This window comes from Phyllostomus hastatus, unplaced genomic scaffold (assembly GCF_019186645.2).
Source record: "Phyllostomus hastatus isolate PE091 unplaced genomic scaffold, TTU_PhHast_1.1 phas_contig_86, whole genome shotgun sequence".
Classification (NCBI taxonomy): Eukaryota; Metazoa; Chordata; class Mammalia; order Chiroptera; family Phyllostomidae; genus Phyllostomus; species Phyllostomus hastatus.
In genome coordinates, this window is record NW_025333977.1 from 45,041,174 (window position 1) to 45,061,985 (window position 20,812).

The 20,812-nt window shown below is 37.8% G+C and overlaps 1 protein-coding gene across 7 annotated transcripts in view; it reads right to left on the reverse strand.

Moving 5' to 3' along the window:
* Positions 1-20,812, reverse strand: part of PLSCR1 (phospholipid scramblase 1) — a 36,705-nt gene that overhangs the window by 2,070 nt on the left and 13,823 nt on the right. For 6 of the 7 annotated variants that reach the window (XM_045851541.1, XM_045851536.1, XM_045851540.1 and 3 more), the window contains 5 exons: positions 14,524-14,768; positions 13,709-13,751; positions 10,813-11,033; positions 9,185-9,346; positions 3,127-3,288 (listed from right to left, as the gene is read on the reverse strand). In XM_045851541.1, coding sequence (XP_045707497.1) covers positions 3,127-3,288; positions 9,185-9,346; positions 10,813-11,033; positions 13,709-13,751; positions 14,524-14,768 — 833 coding nt within the window. The remainder of the gene's footprint in view (positions 1-3,126; positions 3,289-9,184; positions 9,347-10,812; positions 11,034-13,708; positions 13,752-14,523; positions 14,769-20,812) is intronic. The other variant, XM_045851542.1, reaches the window with a different exon arrangement.

Consider the following 20,812-nt stretch of genomic DNA (forward strand, 5'->3'; position numbering starts at 1 on the left):
GTTTTCTAGATTCCCAGGCCTCACCCCCATTATTTAAATGCAAATTTGTGATATATCATTTTATATTGAAATACTTCAGTATGTGACCCTAAAAATAGGGAGTTACTGTTTTATTTTTATATAACCATTTTAATCATTTTACCTTAAGAAGCAGTAAGTCAAAGATGGAGGTGTAGGTAGATATACTTTGCTCCCTTGCACAACCAAAAGTAGAATAACAACCAATTAAAAAATATAAAAACAACCAGAACTGCCAGAAAATCAAGCTTAACAACCAAAGAGTTAAAGAAGAAACAGTTAGATTAATGGTAAGGGTGGAGACAGGTAGCTGGGGAAGAGAGAACACACAACAAAGTGGTGGCTGGCAGACGAGGGTAGGTGAGGTGGCAGCCAGTGGACCAGGGTATCCCACATTCATGCAGATAAGCCTGGAGGAACAACTGGGGAATGAGACAAACCATGCAACCCAGGGTTCCAGCTCCAGGAAAGAGAGCTTCAAAACCTCTGGCTGTAAAAACCTGTGGGAGTTGCAGTGGTAGGAGAAACTCCCAGTCTCACAGGAGAGTACACTGGAGAAGCCACAGGATCCTAGAATGTACACAGGCACACCCACCATGGAATCAGCACCAGAAGGGTCCAATTTGCTTGGGGGAAGTGGGGAAAGTGACTAAAAGCAGGGTGGGAGCTGAGTAGGTGGCATTGTTCCCTTTCGGAACCCTCCTCCACATACAGTGCCACAATATAGCAAAGTGGGTTGCATGGCCCTGGCACATACCTAAGGGTCCACCCCTTACAACATGACAGGTGCACTAAAACAAAGAAATATGACCCAAATGAAAGAACACATCAAAACTCCAGGAACAGGACTAAGCAATGAGGAGATAGCCAACCTATCAGATGCAGAGTTGAAAACACTGGTACTCAGGATGCTCACAGAAATGACTGAGTATGGTCACAAAATAGAGGAAAAGTGAAGGCTATGCAAAGTGAAATAAAAATATATATAGGGAAAATATAACAGTGAAGGGAAGGAAAGTGGGACTCAACTCAATGATTTTTGAATAAAAGAAAGAAAAAAATCCAACCAGAACAGTATGAAGAAACGAATTAAAAAAAAATGAGGAGATGCTGAGGAACCTCTGGGATAACTTTAAACATTCCAACATCTAAATCACAGGGGTGCCAGAAGGAGAGGATGAGTAAAAACTGAAAACTTACATGAACAAATAATGAAGGAAAACTTCCCCAATCTAGTGAAAGAACTAGACATGCAAGTCCAGGATGCTCAAAGAGTTCCACAGAAGTTGGATCCAAGAAGAAACACTCTGAGACACAACATAATTAAATTACCCAAGATTAAAGATAAGGAGAGAGTTACCTACAAAGGAGTTACCATAAGAATATAAACTGATTTCTCAAAAGAAACCTTACAGGCAAGAAGGGGCTGGAAAGAAGTATTCCAAGTAATGAAATGCAAGGCTCTAATCCCAGATTGCTCTATCCAGCAAAGCTAGATAGAATCCATTTAGAATGGAAGGGCAGATAAAGTGTTTCCCAGATAAGGTCAAGTTAAAGGAGTTCATCCTCACCAAGCTCTTATTATATGAAATGTTAAAAGGACTTATCTAAGAGAAAGATAAAAAATATGAACAGTAAAATGACAAAAAAACTCAACTATCAACAACTGAACCTAAAAACAAAAACAAAGACTAAGCAAGCAACTAGAACTGGAAGAGAATCACAGAAATAGAGGCTCACATGGAGGGTTATCAGTGGGAAGGGGGTGGAGGAGAATGGGGGAAAAGGTACAGGGAATAAGAAGCATAATTGGTAGGCACAAAATAGGCAGGGGAAGGTTAAGAATAGCATATGAAATGGGGAAGCCAAAGAACTTACATGTACAACCCATGGGAATGAACTAAGGGGCAGTGGCAATACTGGAGTGAGGCAGGTGCAGGGTGGAGGGGAATAAAAGGGAGAAAAAATGGAACAACTGTAATAGCGTAATCAATAAAATATACTTAAAAAACCCAATATAACATTAGAGTTATAAATGTCCTACTATTAAAAAAAACAGTAAGTCAATCATCAAAGAGCCAGTCAATATTGAAATTTCTGTGAATGCCTATAAATGTCTTTTTAATTGGTTTGTTCAATTCCGTATACCGAATTTACACATTGCATTAAGTTGATATCTTTTAAGTATCTCATTTTATTATATTTTTATTTTCTTGACATTAATTTGATAAAAGAATTGGGTCTGTTTGCTGGAAATATCTCTCACCTTTTAGTTTTGTTCTCAGGGCATTCCCAAATAAATATTTAAGTTATTCATTTGTGGTTCCAAACCTTGTTTGCACACTGGAAAAACATGGGGGTGATCTAAACAGTTTGCAAGCTTGGTCCCATCTCCAGAGATTTTGATTCAATATCTGGGTGCAGTCTTGACACAGGAGGTTTGAAAAGCTTCCCAAGCTGTTTCTACTGTGCAATTTAAGGCTGAGAACTGTTGCTCTCTCCCAGGAGTCCTTGACTTTGGCTGCATATTGAATCACCTGGGGAGCTTCACAAACTTCTGAGTTAGTTGAATGAGGGTATGATTTAGTACTTGGGGTTTTTTAACTCTCCCTGAGTGATTTAATGGAAGACAAGTTCAGGATCATTGTCTACCCTACGTGTTTCCTTTCAACTGCCAGTTCCATCTGGTGGCTTGATTGGATGCATACTCTTACTGCAGTTCACCCTCCTGCAGTAGAAGGTTTAACTGAAGAATGAATCAGGATGAAATCTCCCTGTTTCACTGAGTTGTGCTCCATGTGAGCTCATGTTTGAAGTCTTACCCAAAGCACCTGTTTCAATTTTTAAATAGAAGCCCCAAAGACCAGGGCCTCTCTGTAACACACAAGGTCCTTTTACTGCCACATGAAACTGAATAGAATTTCCCAAGAAACTGGTCACCTGTGAATCCAGACTATCAGGGGAAAGTGAAATTTCAGGGCTAGGATTAAATGGGACCCTTTGAATAAAGCCTATAAATTTAAGCAGATCATTAAAAAATATATAATTTACTAAATCTTTACAGAATGATACTAGGGAAATACCCAAGATTAGCAAGAACAGACTTACAATGAGGAAACAGGCGCCAATCATGACAGCTTTCATTTTCACATCAAGGTCTAAGGGGAACTGGATCCCAAAGTTATCAGCATCTGTAAATGCCTCTCTCACAAAACCAGTCCACTGCTTGGAAATCTTGCCAACTACATTTTTTTCATCAAGAGATTTAATCTACATTGAAAAAACAACAGTATTAAAGAATAATAGAAAGTAATAAATCTGCTTTCAAAGTTGGAATGAAATGAAATACACTATTAAACTTATGTGCAATATATAACTATGAACATTATATCTAGCATTAGATGCATATAAATTCCTGTATTTGTTTATAGATACATAGAAATTGTTTCTTTGCTAGAGAAAACTTATACGAAAGTAGTTTTACTGAAATATTTACCATCTTCTATGGTACATTAAGACAGTAATACATTTGAACTGACCTAAAACAAAATTTAAGCATGAAAAGACACAAACACAAAATGTTTCTTTGATGAAGTTTCTACAAGCCATCAGAAGGGTAGCAAACTAAACCCCATGTGACACATGTGTTTTAAGACAAGCACAGAGAGTTTACATAGGCTGATGGGACAGGCATTAACACTCACTGGCAGTAGGCAACCAGGAATGCTAAGGGCCTGGGAAAGAGGACTGGCAGTTTTGAGTGAAGGCAAGTTTCTAGTAAGTAACTTGATGGGATGCCCATGGTCCAAGGTTGGGCTATGGCTGGATGACAGGAGGGTGGGGAACAAAAGAGAAGGGTGTATACAAAAAACTGCTAAAGTAAAAGTTTTCTAATATCACAATTCTGCCTGAGGAAACTCCAGGACCATCATAAGGAGCTGAAAAGATCGTAGCTGGACAAATGCACCTCACCTAGTGGGCATGTGGGGCTGTAGGTAGCCACACTCACCATGGCATGTACACATAGAGTTGTGTCAACGCCAGGAAGAGAAGCATCTTTTTAAAGTGTACACAAGGTAGCACATGTGCCAGCAACACCCTGTGAAGCCCTAGCTCAGGCTGGGAGCTGCTACGCAAATGTGGGGAAATTAAACACTGTTTACTCCTTTCAGCCCTTTGTGGGTGGTTAAGTTATTAACAAACCTGAAATAAACTTTTCACCTGAAAACTGTGATAGTGTGGATTACTGTTCATCAATATTCATTCACCCCTCCCACTGTAGGCCCAGTATGCCTCCCCGGACATCGATAATTAGGGTGGTCCATGTGACTTGTTTGACCAGTGGAAGGTTAGTATACATGACAACGAGCAGAGACTTTAAACATGGCTAAGTGGTCTGGCCTGGCTCTTGCTCTCCAATGATCAGCCATTAGGAAACCATGATCTAGGTAGTTGTTCTTGCTGCAGCTTTAGAATGAGCATACCTGGAGCAGGGCTGGGGCCAACTTCTAGCCTAAATCAGAGCCACCTAGCTCAGCCTATGAATATCCACTGAGAAAGAGCTGACCCATGAGCATGACAGCAAATGCCTGTTGTCTGAGCTACTGAGCTCTAGAGGTCTTATGTCATGTAACACTATTGTGGGAAAACAGACTGGTACAAATTCTCTCTTTTTACTCATCAGTGTTTTATCTGCTAATAGCTGTCATCCAAGCACTTGTAGCTAGCAATAAAACCTTATATTTTAATTTTTTAAATTTGGTATTAATTTTTGAAATATTTTGCAATGAAATATACAAAAGATAACTTGTCAGCCACCATAATCCTATCACCAGATTTAACATTTACCCTTTTTGATTCCTTTGGCAAGAAATCTAAAAGTTCACCAAAATTGATGTATGAAGTAGACCATATAATTTTTTATAGATAGGTTCAGAAATGTGAAAAATTATCTATAGCTGAAAAGTCAACAAAACTAAATATTTTTTAGCTAAACTCTAGTTAATATTTTAAAAACAAAGTAATGAAAACAAAACAATTTCAACTTCTGAAAAAATAAACTGGTACTATATTACTATCAATTAAATTTTAATTATTTAAAAATAATTGATAAAGCTACTTTAAAGATTCTTAGCAATTTATCCATTTGAATATTCAACAAATTCTCCACCCTCTCTTTTTCTGTATTCTTTTTTGGTATATGCAAGAGTGGTTTATTCTAGTTTCCTCATCTCTTCAATTTTTGTAATCCTTTCAAATATATATTTTCCTTATTTATTTTCCTAATATGGATTATCCATTTCAGCGACTTTATCTTCATCTGTAACTAACTGCAGCACTCTTTTCCAAAGAGGTTGAATGACTCTTCCTTGTACTATTTGGCTTGTTTTCAAATCCTCCTTTCCTTTAATATTAATCTTATTCCTCCCATTATGCTTCTTGTTTTGCCCAATGTTTATTTAATTATTTCTTATAGGATAGATTGCAGATTTTTCTATTATATGAAATTTGTTTTTAATGGATTAATTCCTAGAGCACTATGTACTCATGGATTCAACCACCATCAGTATGCAGAAAACCACTCAACTTTTCCTTCTACATACCTAAAATCCTTTAGAACTCAATTCATATCAACATGTTCTGCTCCAAGAGTCTTAACATTATTATTCATTCAGCTTCTTAAACCTCAGACAACAGAATAATCCCCCAATTTTCTTTAATCCTCAACTGACATCAAATCCATGAATCAGTTCCAGTTAGTACAATTAAATGTCTCTTGAATAATCCTTGCTATAGAATGACTTCTGCTCTTGTTGTGTTTTACATATACCAAATTCCCAAGCCCACTGATACTCAAATGGAATTCATGTTCTACTATATTTCCTCATGTTGACAATTTCTGCATTTCAACTTCCTGTCGGATAGCTTTCAGAAAACGTTTCAGGGGACGGATTTCTCAATTCCCTCAAAGATGGTGCTTATTGGCACCATTCGAGATACACAAAAGTAAAGTTAATTTATTACCTATACTAGATACTCTATTTCTAAATTTGTTAGCATTAAATACAATATGATTTGGTTCACCAGTACTTTCCACAAATAAAATGTATGTTAACCAAACTTCTCTGAATACTCCCTGAAAGAGCAATTACCTTTTTACTCATCTGGATCTTTGATAGGAATAACAACCCCTACATAGAGAACTGTTATTATACACAAATCTATAAAGTCTTTACACATGTAGTATAAATACCACCCTATAACCTATTGGATTGGCCAAGAAGTTTGTTTGGTTTTTACCATACAATGCCTCTAGTAGTTCTTAGTTTTCTTTAACTTCATTTGAAACAATGTTGTTAGATTGTATTGTGACAGCTGTCATATCAGCATGCATTAAAAAATATCAAAATTGGTGAATTTTTGTGTAGCCATTTTAATACTGAAGATGGAAGAAAATACATTTTCAGTGTATTATGCTTTCAAGAAAGGTAAAAATGCAACTGAAAACAAAAAAGGATTTGTGCCGTGTATGGAAAAGGTGCTGTGACTGATAGAATGTGCCAAAAGTGGTTTACAACGTTTCTTGGTACTACTGACATTTTAGCCAAAAAATGCTTTGCTATGGGACTGTCTTATGCCCCATATCAGAAGATATTGAGCAGCACCTCTGGCCTCTACCCACTAGAAGCCAAAGGTAGGAGACAGCCAAAGTACTCAAAATATCCAAATCAATAAAGTTATTGGTGAAAATGAAAAAAAAATGAAAAGGTGTCTGTCCAGAAAGTATTCAGCAATATAATACTAAAAATAGAGACCTTTATTGAAGGAGATGCAAGACACAAGAAACATTGTACATAGGACAATGACACCTCAGTTCCTTTCAAAGTAGGCACCTTGGGACCTCATATAGTTCTCCCAGCGTTTCATCCACTGTTCAAAACATTCTGCAAAATCCTTTGTTGGAATCACCATCAGCTACTCCCTCGTATTTTCTTGATTCTCATCGGCAGTCTGAAATCTCTTCCCTTTCAAAGGTGATTTTAGTTTTGGGAAAAGCCAGAAGTCACAGGGTGCCAAATCTGGGCTGTATGAGAGCTCAGTCACCCGGGTAACTTGATGTTTCACCAAAAAACTGCAAGAGACATGATGCATGAGGGGGCATGTTGTTGTAATGAAGCTGTCAATCACCAGTTGCCCATAGCTATGGCCATTTTCATCATACTGCATCTCCCAACCAATAAAAAACATTGAGGTAGTATTACTTATTTACTGATTGGCCTGAAAGGGCCACTTGTGATGTACAATACCTTCCAATCAAAAAACACAGTTAACATGGTCTTGATCTTGCTGCAACTTTGCTGTGCCTTTTTTAGGCATGGAGAACCAGGCGACTTCCTTTGGGATGACTAAGCTTTCATTTCCAGATCACAGCCCTGGAGCCACTATTCATCTCTGGTTATGACCTTCTTGAGGAAATCTGGTTAATTGGTAGCAGCTTGAATCAAGTCATTAGCAACTGCAGCACAAGGTTCCTTCTGTTCTGGTAGCAGAAGCCCAGGAACAAATTTTGCCATGGCACATTTCAAAGACAAGATCCTGCATCAAAATCTCAGACATAGTAGTTTTTGGAATCCCCAGATCAGTTTTCAGTTCTTACATTGTCAGCCACTGACCTTTGTTGATGCAGCCTGTACATGTTCAACATTCTCAGGTGTTCTCTTTGTTGTAGGCCTACCAGAACATGGATCACTTTCAACAGATTCTTGACAATCTTTGAAGCATTTGTGCCACACTTTTATTTGTGCTGGACTTACTGCACAGTCCTGAAAGCCTTCTGAATCATCCAAAATAGTTTCCATAGAGGAATGTTCAAGCTTAATGCAAAATCTGATGCAGATTTGTTCTTTACTCAGTCATATTGAATGTGATGGCCACACAGCATGAGTACACATGCTCATTCAACAGTTATCTACTGCCCTCACTGACTAGTACAGTGAAGTTACCATTGTTCATGCATGTGCATTCCAGTCCACTCTCCTTGGCTGCCAGGTTACATCAATGTCGCACAAACGGTTCTTGTTATATTAATGATGGCTAGACTTTTTGTGGACCAACCTCATACTTGATGGAAAAAACAAAATGGACTTTTTGGCCAACCCAATATATCCCTTTTGGAGAATCTTATCAAGTCTATTACATCATGTGTGTTTTCTTAGAATTGCTTGTCTCCCTCATGAGACTCTGAGATCATTGTGGAGAAGGATTTATTTTTATATAAACATGGTCTAACAGTGATTTGATATCATATTACCAGATGAATACTATAAAAGAATGCAGCTGGATAGTGGAAAACCTCAGGAAGCCACAGGAGACTTGGCAGAGTTCCCACATATTTATTATAACAGGGCAGCACTATTCAGGTTTAGCCTGGCTTCTGCTCCTTTTATAGAAATGTGGGCCCCATTTACCACATTTTCAGCTTTTCCAGTAGAACGTGAAAATCAAGATTAAGTTACAAAATCTCTTGACTTTTAATATTTGCAACTAAATAATGTGAACTGTAAGGCTAGGCCATCTGTTTGAAAACTGCTGTAATAAAATTGATCCATGTAGTAAGTACACAGAAATATTTTGGTTTCTAACAATCAATTTAATACAAAGATAAAGCAGAGACCACAGAGAAGCATAACTAGGTGGCACAGTTTGCACTACCTTCCTGAAAACTCTCTTTGCCTCATTGGGCTTCCTGTAGGAACTCAAAGATGTCCGACCTTCTGAAGAGGGCTGAGGCCACCAACAGCCTGTGTTTAAGACTAAAGATCGATTCATAGGCTTTGGCAGTCAGACATTGATGACAAGGTAAATGTTGTATTTAAAATGAATAATATATAGCACTTCCACACAGAAATCACCACATTTAAATGCTAGTTGTTTCACTTATATTTATTGACTATAGGGCTCTGCTTCACTTTTTTCAATGATCACAATCCACACCGAAGCTCGATAAGATTAATAACTACCTTTCTGATCAAAGTTAAATATATGAGTGTACTGTCTCCCACTTGATATTAGGATATACATACTTAATAAACGTATTTGTAACACCCAATTTATATTATTATTATATTAGGAAAGCAAACCCTGTAAGCATTATCATATCTCTTACCTCAAAATCAATATCTGCGCAACAGCTACACACAACACATGGACCACTAATCTTTAGTATATCCTCTCTCCTCTCATTTTGGACTGTAAACATTGGCAGGCATGGGTGCCAATTCTGAGACACATAACCCACTGGTACACCAGGAGGAGAACAGATTTCTATCTGCAAAAGCAAAAGAACATATATAAATTGTAATAATAACAATGTCAAATAATGACTCTCATATATTTAATACTTTCCAAGTGTCAGACAGTGTGCTAAACACCACTTGATTTATGACACATTTAGGCAGGCTGGTATAATTATTCCTATTTAGAGAGGAGGTGTCGGAATAACAGAGAGTCCATTAACTTGCATCACATCCCCCTGCTACAAATGGAAGAGGTGAGACACAAATGCAGACGGGCAGAACACACAGACTCTACTCTAAAGTACTGCTCTGATGATGTACATTTTTAAGTTTCCATACTTATGAAACATGTCTAAGTTGTGAAGGAGCTCTTTTCTCAAACTCCTCTAAAAATAATGGTTCAGGCATGTGAATAGACCTCTGATCCCTGGTTCAATTTTCCAGTATGAGTGGCAATGCTTCTGTAAGGAAAATGGGGAGGATCTTGGCTCTACTATTAGCCAGGTGACCTAGAGGGGACAGTACAGTACAGTCTTTTGTAAACGATGCCTTCCTAGACTGTTTTCTAAGATCAATAGTCTAATGTGCTCTTTACATTCAGAGCATATTTCCTCAAACTCTGGTTTTCCTCAGACACTCCTATGGACAAGTACTAACCCAAATGACATAAAGAACAAAAGAATTCAGTAGGAATAGCTTCAGTTAACTGTTTAAAGTAAATGCAGTATGAAACTTCAAATGTCTATGTACTTGTGCCCCTGTCTGTGTCACGGACTCAGAGCTACTTGTCTGGAATGACTAGCCAGGCAAGGGCTGGTCTCAGGCCAGGGGGATGTAGGCAAAGGCCAACTTTGCCTAGAAACTCTCTGTGCCCTGGTGTCTCCCCCTGAATCCACATTGTAAATCAGTGGGATGACAAGTAATATGAAACAGACATCTGGTCTTCCCAGACCTGAAGGTACCCATACCTCTGTGACAGAGGCTCAAATACATTAGTTTTTAAAAATGGTTATCTTAAAAACACAGGACTTGAGATTTCTTAGAGGCGGTCTCTCCTAGGTATGTTTCATAATATGTTGGCCAAAATTGTGAGATGACTATATGTTCTTGTCCTCATTCTTCTGCACACTTGCTCCTGGAACTGTATTCTAGGATACTGTCTGTGTTTCCCTCCTCTGGCTTTGGCCAGGCCTCTATGGGGTCACTCCCAGTAAGGGACTTGACCAAGGTGCCTCATCTTCTCAGCTCTCCTCAAACATTAGGAAGTCTGGTCTCTGAGCAGATGCTCAATCCCACAAGACAAACTTCTCAGGGACATGGGGGCTAACTGGTCACTGTTTTTCACCTGCCATCCTTCCTGTCCAAAATACTCTCATGCATAAAACAACAGCTCCTGGACCAATTTTTAGAAAATCTCATTTGATTATATAGGTTCAATGACAGTGTGAAAATTCTTGTTGAGCTGCTTTACAAATTACTCAGGTAACGGCTCACAGACCTCCTGAAGGCAGCACGGGCAACAACAGCTGGTACATCTTAGCGGTCTCTCCAGAGTTATGACTTCTCGGCCCATAAGATCAAGAATTCTCATAGTAAAAGGCCTATTAGGCCCACAGCAATTTCGAGTACAGCAATCAGTATCTTCCACAGCAAAGTAAATCCTCTGTCCAAGGCTGTTCTTAATTTCATATTTATTATTTGTTTCAAAACCTGTTAAGACTAAAACCGTAAAAGGGAATCACTATGACCATTACATTAAAAGAATACTGAATCTATCCTAAGACACCATAGTGTAATACCTAGTATACATAGGAATACATAGTATAATACCTAGTTATACCATTTTTAGGTGACACTGCATGTCACATAAGGAGAACCAAATGGAAAGTTTAGACAGAGGTGACCTAGACAGAGGAAAAAAGCAAAGGAAGGGAAGCAGGAGAGGGTGTGAAGGTGTATAAAATTGAGAGTTTCTCTGTGAGACATGAAAAAGAAAATCCTTATCTTCCTAATTCCACAGACTCGTGTCAGAAAAGGCGACTTTGCTGCTGAGCAATGGGCCGTGCTGCAGATGGTCACAGCTGTGCTAGGTGTGTACAGTGTCATGTCCATTTGCATGGTGCTGTTTTCAGATATTCAATCAGGGAGGGGAATAGAGGATGATTACCATGTTTATGCTGTATTAAGTAAACATAGTACTTTAAATAAATTGTCTTGAGATTTTGTTTCATAAGACATTCATGGCTTATCTTTTTGCACTGAATGAGGGAAGGTAATAAAGGTGTTTACTCCCCTCGCATACATGAAAAAAGGGAGATCGTGAAAGTGGAAGGTAGGTTAGAACATCACACTGGGCCCAGAGGGTCCTTGTTTAATGCAGCAGTACTTGTTCAGAGGTGGGAGGTGGTATTAGATGGCGGGAAAGGTGCTTGGCAACCAAGGCCACAACTCACAAAATATCCCGGCCACTGTCATCCTAAGTGATCTCTGTACCTTAGAGGAGGCTAATCTCTTCACCTGGGAAAAGAGATATGCTCACTACTGGTGCCCACTGGTGGTATCTTATGAAAGTCTTTCCAGACTGAACCACACATTGGAAACTGCTCCTCACTCAGAGCCAGGAAGGAGCAACTCACGTTCCCACTCGTCCAGAGCCCTCATTAACTTGGGTTGTAGGATGTCACAAGCCACTCATATAAAAAGTGATTAAAAGAAATGTATGAAAATGAAAACTCTCTAATATCTGTGTGGATGGCCTACTCTCTAGTATCTGTTTCATTCAGATAGAGACATCCTGAACAAATTCTAGCACCATGATCTCCCCTAAGCCTTTGCTCTGACTCATTTAAGCCCTATTATCTCAGTGTTTCATTTAAGACCTATTATCTCATGGAACTTAATCTCATAAATCTTTAGCCTATTTATCTATAAAATGAAATCAATGGGTTAATATAATACAATCTCTAAATTTCCTTCTAGTTACTTAAAAAAATGAAAATAAATAAAACAAATACATTCTATGGCTATGTCTTTATTGTCTATTAAGTTTTGAATTGGGAAATGTGGCTGTCATAGTCTCATATTCCAAAAATAAGCTGAGTAATATGCATCTTGTTCTATTATACATAATGTTAAAATATAGACTTTCAATATGAGACAAAAAATTAAAGATATCCCCTTTAAAAACTCAAGAATAAATAACTACTAAATTTGGTACTTTATATTTCATGATTAACACAAATATTTTTTAAAAACATATAAAAACATATAAATTTAAAACTATAAATGGAGTACTGTATAATGTATTGGGGGAGATTTATAATCTTAAAATAAATTCCCTAGAATAAGACATTAAAAAAATTTAGAATGTAAATTATCTAACAACAAAGAGCTCCTTTCCAGTTTAGACTTAGTTTAAACAAGCTAACAGTAATGAGAACATTATAAATATCTAACAATGTACATTGTAATTAAAATACAATAAATAATAATTGTACATTCTAACCTAATCTATTACCAATTAGTGTAATTCATATTATAATTTCTGCCTGTAGAAGGAAACTTTAGAGTGGTGAAGAAGGGTTTAATAGACTTATTCTAAAAACTAGCAGGGTTTTCATTAAACTCTATGTGTAGAAGAATGGTTCTTCTCCAGCCAGAATAATGGTTCTTCTCCATTCATCATTCACAAATGTCGCTGGCTGGAGTTCTGAAACACCTAGCGACCTCCTAAGGTTATCTTCTGCATGAGGCACACAGGACCCAGGGAGACACCTGCTGGACTCAGGCCCATGCATGTCAGCAGGAATACTGTCTAAGGAAGCCAGACCTCTTGGCCTGTTGGTCAGCAATCTCCCACATCCAAAGTGATAATCCTCAGCCCGTGGCAAAAAGGTTTTACAGGATTCATCTGAACTCCCAAGAGAAACTGCAAGCAGGAATGTGATTTTCTAAAACACAGCCGTCCAAATTAAAAACATTTATGCACTCTGGAAATGTACTAAGTAATTGTACTATTGCATGTGGTCTGTGCCAACCTCAAGGTTATCACATATTGGGGAGAAAAGTGCTTAAGTGACAGAAGCCAGGGAAAGTGATAAATAAATCACTGTATGCTTTCTAGAGAAAAGTGGGAGCAAAAGAAAGCTTTGGCTGGTTTCCTCATAAATTACGGCCTGTATCATGAGGACAGATGCCCAGAGTAATAGTATTTTACTACTTGACTCCTAATTTCCAGAAATGAGCTGCTGACAATCATCATTATCAGGATGAAAGACATTTGTGAATAACCAGGCTTAATCATTCCACATCAGTGAAAGTGTTGTGTCTGTGGTTGTTAACATGTTTTTACTTGCATAAACATCTTCTCTTACAGAAATATAATCAATACATACCTTCTAGAAGCTCAACTTGCTGATGAATCAGTACCTGATCTATCTATTATAGCAAAAAAAAAAAGTTAAGATGTAAATCAAAAATCACTTTTTATGACAACTAAATTTACATTAGTGTTTTTATATTTTAAAGAATATATAATTAATTAATAATACTTACCAATATTATATGTAATGACAGTTTACATTACTTGTAGGTGTAATCAAAGTTAACATATTTTTAATTAAAAATATCTATTGAATCTGTTCACTATCAATGTGGGCAAATTGAGGAAAGTGAGTTATATTACATACAAAGTATTCTTTTTTTGGTGCCACTTACTGAAACTCAACACTAAGCTTTCTTTGTTGTTGGGATTTGAGCCTCCGCACACAGACTTAAGTTTCCACAAGTAAAAAGCCATTCCCACTCCCCCGGCATCTTGATGCTGAGCATTTTGTGTAACTTCTCTGGAACACAGTCTCTTCTCCTATAAATTGGTGATAATTATAGCACCTATATATCAAGGAGTTTTTGAAAGGATCCAATGAGTTAATACTTGTATAATTCATAGGAACAAAGTCTGGGAAATGATGCTCAATAAATGTGTGATTGGCTATTACCACGGATATTCCACATCATACAAAACAAAATGTCCTAAAACATTTGTAATTTGCTTTAAATAAACCTGACTTAGAACAACTGGAGTAATTTTGTTAGCAAAAAACCAAAAATGTTGCTTTACCATTTCAGACTTTGTGAATTAGTCGTTTGTCCATAAGTAAACTGGGGCACAGTTTTATTTTTTATGGCTATTTAATGCATTTGAGATTACCTGAGTTAAATATTCTAATCCTGGTGGGCAGTCTGATGGAGGTGGTGGTGCTGGCATCCACGGTGTCCCTGCAGGTCCACCTTGCTGATTGTACACTGGCTGGTGTTGGACCGGAAAGCCCACTGGACCAGCACCTGAATAGCCATGTGGTGGGACTGAGTAGTTAGCATAGGGGCCAGGATGACCTGCCTGAGTTCCAGGATAGGGCGCCTGCGGGCCTGGGTAGCCAGTATGTCCTGGAGGTCCTAAAATATGAACAAGTAAAATAATTTGTAACTTCACTGAAGAACAGAAGTGTCAACTCTGTGGGATTACCCCAGTAATTTCAGATCAGAAGTCCTGTGTCTATGAAGCATAAAATTCATGTGTTTATCTTTTAGCAAATTTTCAATTAAATATCTGTGGTTTCATATACACTACTATTTTGAGAGTTTTGGGAGGAATAGAGTTGGTCCAGGCCTTACTCTTACCATTCAAAACTCAGATGAAAGGATGCTTAAAACCTAAGAAAGTGGAAGAAAATCAACCATGATCTAGAGTCACCTGTATAAGTACTCTGGAATGCTTTCATGGAAAAGAGAGAGGACATTGAGTAGTGGACCAAAAATAAAGGTTTAGGCCAGGATTTCTAGGACCAAAGCACTCTGTAATAAATGGTAATTCTGAAATTCTAACAAATGGTATCTCTTATACGTCCAGAACTGGGGATGGTTTTGCCCCTTGATGTTTCTGGCTGTCACAACAAGAGGAGGGTAATACTGACATCTGGTGGACAGAGGCCAGGAATGCTGCTAAAAATACTACAGTGCCCCAAATTGCATCCTGAAGAAAAAGAAGTATCCAACCCCAAATATTATACTGCTGCTGTTGAAAAACCCTGGTATATAGGTAAAGGCATGACATTCCTTCCATGTAATTTTCTAGGTTAACAATTTTGCTGAAGTTTGAGTCCACTATATTCCATTCTTAATACCCTCTACATGAAAAAAAAATCCACAATAACATAAGGTTACAGATTTAAATTTCACAATTTAGCACCCTCGGCTATCTGGAAACACAATTTGAAACAGGGTAGGTAAAAAGTTATCATGAAAAACTGTCTTAAGTACTTAATAAGCACAGTGTATACTGTGTATACTCTATACTCCATATGAACTTCAAAAGTGTATACTTCTCATGTGGAGGCAGGAGAGGGCTGGCTGGCCACCCATGGGTGGCAGCTGAAGTTCCAGTGGTATATTTCAGTGACTAGGTTCCCCCTGGGAGGTGTGGAGTTTGAATCTCAAGCTGGGCTCCCCAGCCTAGTGCACCTGTACAGTAAGTGGAAGAAGTCTGGCTTCCTCACCCAGGTGTCTGGGTAACAAAGGGAAGCAGTGTTCCCATAATCATGAAGGGGTCTGGTAAGTAGTTTTCTCATAGCCTTGAGACTGGGTCCAATAAATGGTTCCCATTACATGAGGTGGGCTCCCATATACAGAATTATGTTATGTTATATAATTTCCTGGCTTGAAGCTGGCTTTGTTTGTCCTAGTATTTTATTAAGAGGGACTAGAGGCCCCTTGCTGGGTGCTATGCTGGTGAGCAAGGGACATGGCATGTGCCACACAGAGACATGCAGGGAGACACACAGCTTGCAGCATGCGTGGCTCGCCCACCCTTGAATAAAGTCATTTCAAGCATCCCCACGGCTCTGTGAATATTCTTCCATCTGCCCGAATACTGTGAACCTGTCTGGCCTTGAACAGTCGCGACGGAACTGGGAACAGAACCCAAATAACATTCAGCTGTGAAAAGCAGCAGGCTTCCTCTCCACCAGAGAGAGATAGTTAGAGATGCTGAGAGCCTCTTAAGGGACCAAAACACAAAATGTTGTTTGTAGCCACTTACCCTGGACTCCAGAAGAGGTAGGGCAGAGTGCACTAGGGACACACAAAGAGGGCTGGGGTTGGTGGCTCTGGGGAGAGAAGTATAGTATCCCTATGTTGTATTCTGTGCTGAGTCATTCCCCATTCTTCAGAAGCCATCTTTCTCAGGCAAAGCACTCCCCTCCAAGGGGCATCAGCCTGGGGGGAAGCAACAGCCCCACCTACAGGAATCACTCTTGCTCTACCCTTTGGAGTTTTAGCTTGGCTGCTGAAGAGTATAAACGGAGGCTATTTCAGAGACAAAGCCTAACAGAATGACTTCAGACAAAGGCAGATCTCTGTAAGCTCTGACTTTAGCAAACACTCTCCTGGCCCCTGTCAGGCTGGTAAAAGCCAGGCTTGGTGCACAGCCTGTTTTTTTCTGTACAAAAACTGGCCCAGCAGAGGGAGCCACAAGCTTTGGATTGCTGTTAGCTCCAAATAGGTTGCCCACGGCCAGTCAAAGGAAGAGACTGACATAGGCGAGACCCAGTCCTGTGTAGTCTACCTATTACATAAAAGCAAAAACAAAGAAGCACCAAAATGGAAAGACAAATAAACAGGATCCTAATGAAAAAAGCAAGAGAACTCTCTCCAGAACAACTAGATGAAATAGAGACAACAATTTATTGGATAGAGAGTTTAGAGTAATGATTATAGTAGAAACAAACAGCATGAAAAAAGACAAAGAAACAATAGAAAAGGACCAATCAGAGATACAGATTGCAATATCTGAAATAAATAATACACTAGAAGGAATAAACAGTAGGTTAGATGAAGCAGATCATCAATTTTGAAGCAGATAATCAGATCAGCGATTTGGAAGACATGGTAGATAAGAACACCCAAGCAGGGCAGCAAAAGAAAAGGAATACAAAGAAATATGAAGAGAGCTTAAGAAACCTTTGGGACAACATGAAGCATAACAAGACCCACTTCATGGGAATACCAGAAGGGAAAGAAAGTAAGCAAGGCATCGAGAACCATATGAAGAAATAATGGAAAACATCCCTAGTCTGTTAAAGGAAAAAGACAAGTCCAAGAAGCACAGTTAATCCCAAACAAGGTGGACCCAAAGAGGCCTACTCTGAGACACAACATAATTAAAATCACAAAGCTTAAAGATGAGGAGAGAATCCTAATAGCCACAAGAACAAAGCAGGCAGTTATCTACAAGGGAGCACCAACTAGACTGTCATCTGATTTCTCAACAGAAATGTTTCAGGACAGAAGGAACTGCCATGAAATATTCAAGGTAATGAAAAGCAAGGACCTGCAACTGAGGTTACTTGACCCAGCAAGGCTATCATATAAAATGGAAGGAGAAATAAGGAGCTTCCCAGACAAAGCTAAAGGAGTTTGTTAATACCAAATCAGTATTGCAACAAATATTAAAGGGCTTGCTTTAAGAAGAAAAATAAAAAAAATAAAAAACAACAACAACAGAGGGAAACAGTCTAACAATAAAATGGCATTAAATACATATATATCAATAATCACTTCAAATGTAAATGGCTTAAATGCTCCAACCAAAAGACATAAGATAGCTGAATGGATAAGGAAACAAGACCCATATATATGCTGCCTCCAAGAGACCCATCTCAGGTTGAAAGATACATACAGACTAAAAATAAAGGGATGGAAAAAGATATTTCATGCAAATGGAAAGGGGAAAAAAAGCCAAGAGAGCAATACTTATATCTGACTAAATAGACTTTAAAAGTGAGGCTATTAAGAGACAAAAAGGTCACTACATAATGATAGAGGGAATGATCCAACAAGAGGATATAACCCTAGTAAACATTTATACAACATAGGAGCACCTCAATATGGAAAGCAAATCATGATGAACATAAATGGAGAGACTGACAGAAATACAGTCATAGTAGGTGATATTACAGCATTTACTTCAATGGATAGATCTTCCAGACAGAAAATCAACCAGGTGACAGCAGTCTTAAATGACACACCAGATCAAATGGATTTAATTGATACCTTCAGAGCATTTCACTCCAAAACAGCAGAATATACATACTTTTCAAGTGCACATGGAATGTTTTCTAGGATAGATCACATTAGGACAAAAAACAAGTCCCAATAAATTTAAGCAGACTGAAATCATATCAAGCATCTTCTCTGACGACAATGCAATGAAACTAGAAATCAATAACAAGAAGAACACTGAAAGACACACAAAGACATGGAAACTAAATAACATGTTATTAAACAATGAATGGCTCAACAAGAAGATCAAGGAAGAAATCAATAGATACCTTGAAACAAATGAGAATGAGAACACAACAGTCCAAAATCTGTGGGACATAAAGAAAGCAATCGTAAGAGAGAAATTCATAGCATTACAGGCCTATCTCAAAAAACAAGAAAAAGCTCAAATGAACAATCTAATTTTATACTTAAAGGAACTTGAAAAAGAACAAACAAAAAAATCTCAAAGTGAACAAAAGAAGGAAATAATAAAGATCAGAGAAGAAATAAACAAAATAGAGCCTAAATAATGATATAAAAAACAATGACTCCAAGAGTTGTTTCTTTGAAAAATTAAACAAGTCTAACAAACATTTAACTAGATTTATCAAAAAAGAAAGAGGACTCAAATAAATAAAATCAGAAATGAGCGAGGAAAAATAACAACTGATACCAAAGAAATACAAAGGGTCATAAGAAAATACAGTAGTCCCTCGCTATATCGCGGTTCACTATCATGGGAAACCCATAATACAGTGAAGCCGCAATAAAGTGAACCCTGATATAGCAAGGGACGACTGTATACTTCACTGGTGAGTACCCATATAGAATTTTCTATTTTGTTAAAATTACGTAGGTTTAAGAGTGTAGAAAGTGTTTAAGAGCATATGAAATGTTTATAAGAGTGTGGGAAAGGTTAGTAAGAGGGTGGGAAAGATTTATAGGAGGGTGGGAATGGTTTATAAAGCCTTAAACTATATATAAATAATAAAATAAATATAACGCCGCTACTTCACAGATTTTCACCTGTCTCAGGTGTCTCTGGAACGTAACTGCTGCGATAGGTGAGGGATCACTGTATTATGAATAGTTATATGCCAACAAACTGGACAACCTAGACAAAATAGATAAATTTCTAGAAACATACAATTTTCCAAAACTAAATCAGGAAGAATCAGAGAATCTGAATGCAGATTACACCTAGTGAAACTGAAGCAGTAATCCAAAAACTCCCAACAAATAAAAGCCATGGACTGGATGGCTTCACAGGGGAATTTTACCAAATATTCCAAGAAGAGCTAACACTTCTCAGAATATTTCAAAAAATTCAAGAGGAGGGAAGGCTCTCAAGCTCATTTTATTAGGCCAGCATTATTATCCTAATTCCAGAATCAGATAAAGACCCTACAAAAATAGAATTGTTGTCCAATATCTCTGATGAACACAGATGTTAAAACTCTCAACAAAATATTAGCAAACCAAGTACAGCAATACATCAAAAAGATCATACACCACGATCAAGTGGGGTTTACTCTGGGAATACAACTTTGGGTCAACATTTACAAATCAACAAATGTGATTCACCATGTAATAAAAATAAAGGATAAAAACCACATGATCCAATCAATAGATGCAGGAGAAACATTTGATAAAATCCAGCACTCATTAATGATAAAAATTCTTAGAAATGTGGGAATAGAGGGGACATACCTAAACATAACAAACCCACTGGCAGCACCATACTCAATGGAACAAAACTATAAGTGTTCCCCTTATGATTGGGAACAATGCAGGGATGTCCACTTTCACCTCTTATTCAACATGGGTTGGAAGTCCAAGCTACAGCAATCAGACAAAAAGAATAAATAAAAGGCATCCAAATTGGAAAGGAAGAAGTAAAACTGTCATTATTTGCAAATGATATGATACTATATAAAGAGAAACCTAAATTTCCTAACCCCAAACTACTAGAATTGATAAATGAATTCAGTAAAGTAACAGGATACAAAATAAATCAGTTGCATTTATATAAGCCAATAATGAAGTAACAGGAAGGGAAATTAAGAACACAGTACCATTCACAATTGCTACAAAAAGAATAAAATATCTAGGAATAAACATAAGCAAGGATGTAAAAGAACTGCACTTGGAAAATTATAAAAAAGTGGAGAAAGAAACTGAAGATGATACAAATAAGTGGAAGCACATACTATGCTTATGGATAGGAAGAATTCATATCATTAAAATAACCATGCTATCCCCGAGGGCATGTGTTTGACTCCACGCACCGTAGGGTGGATTTGAAATGTAGTCACTAGAAGTCATCTTGTGATTTTAGAGGACATAGATAGTTGTTAAGTATATATTCAGTAGTTTCCCTTCAAGTGCCTTTGTTTTCT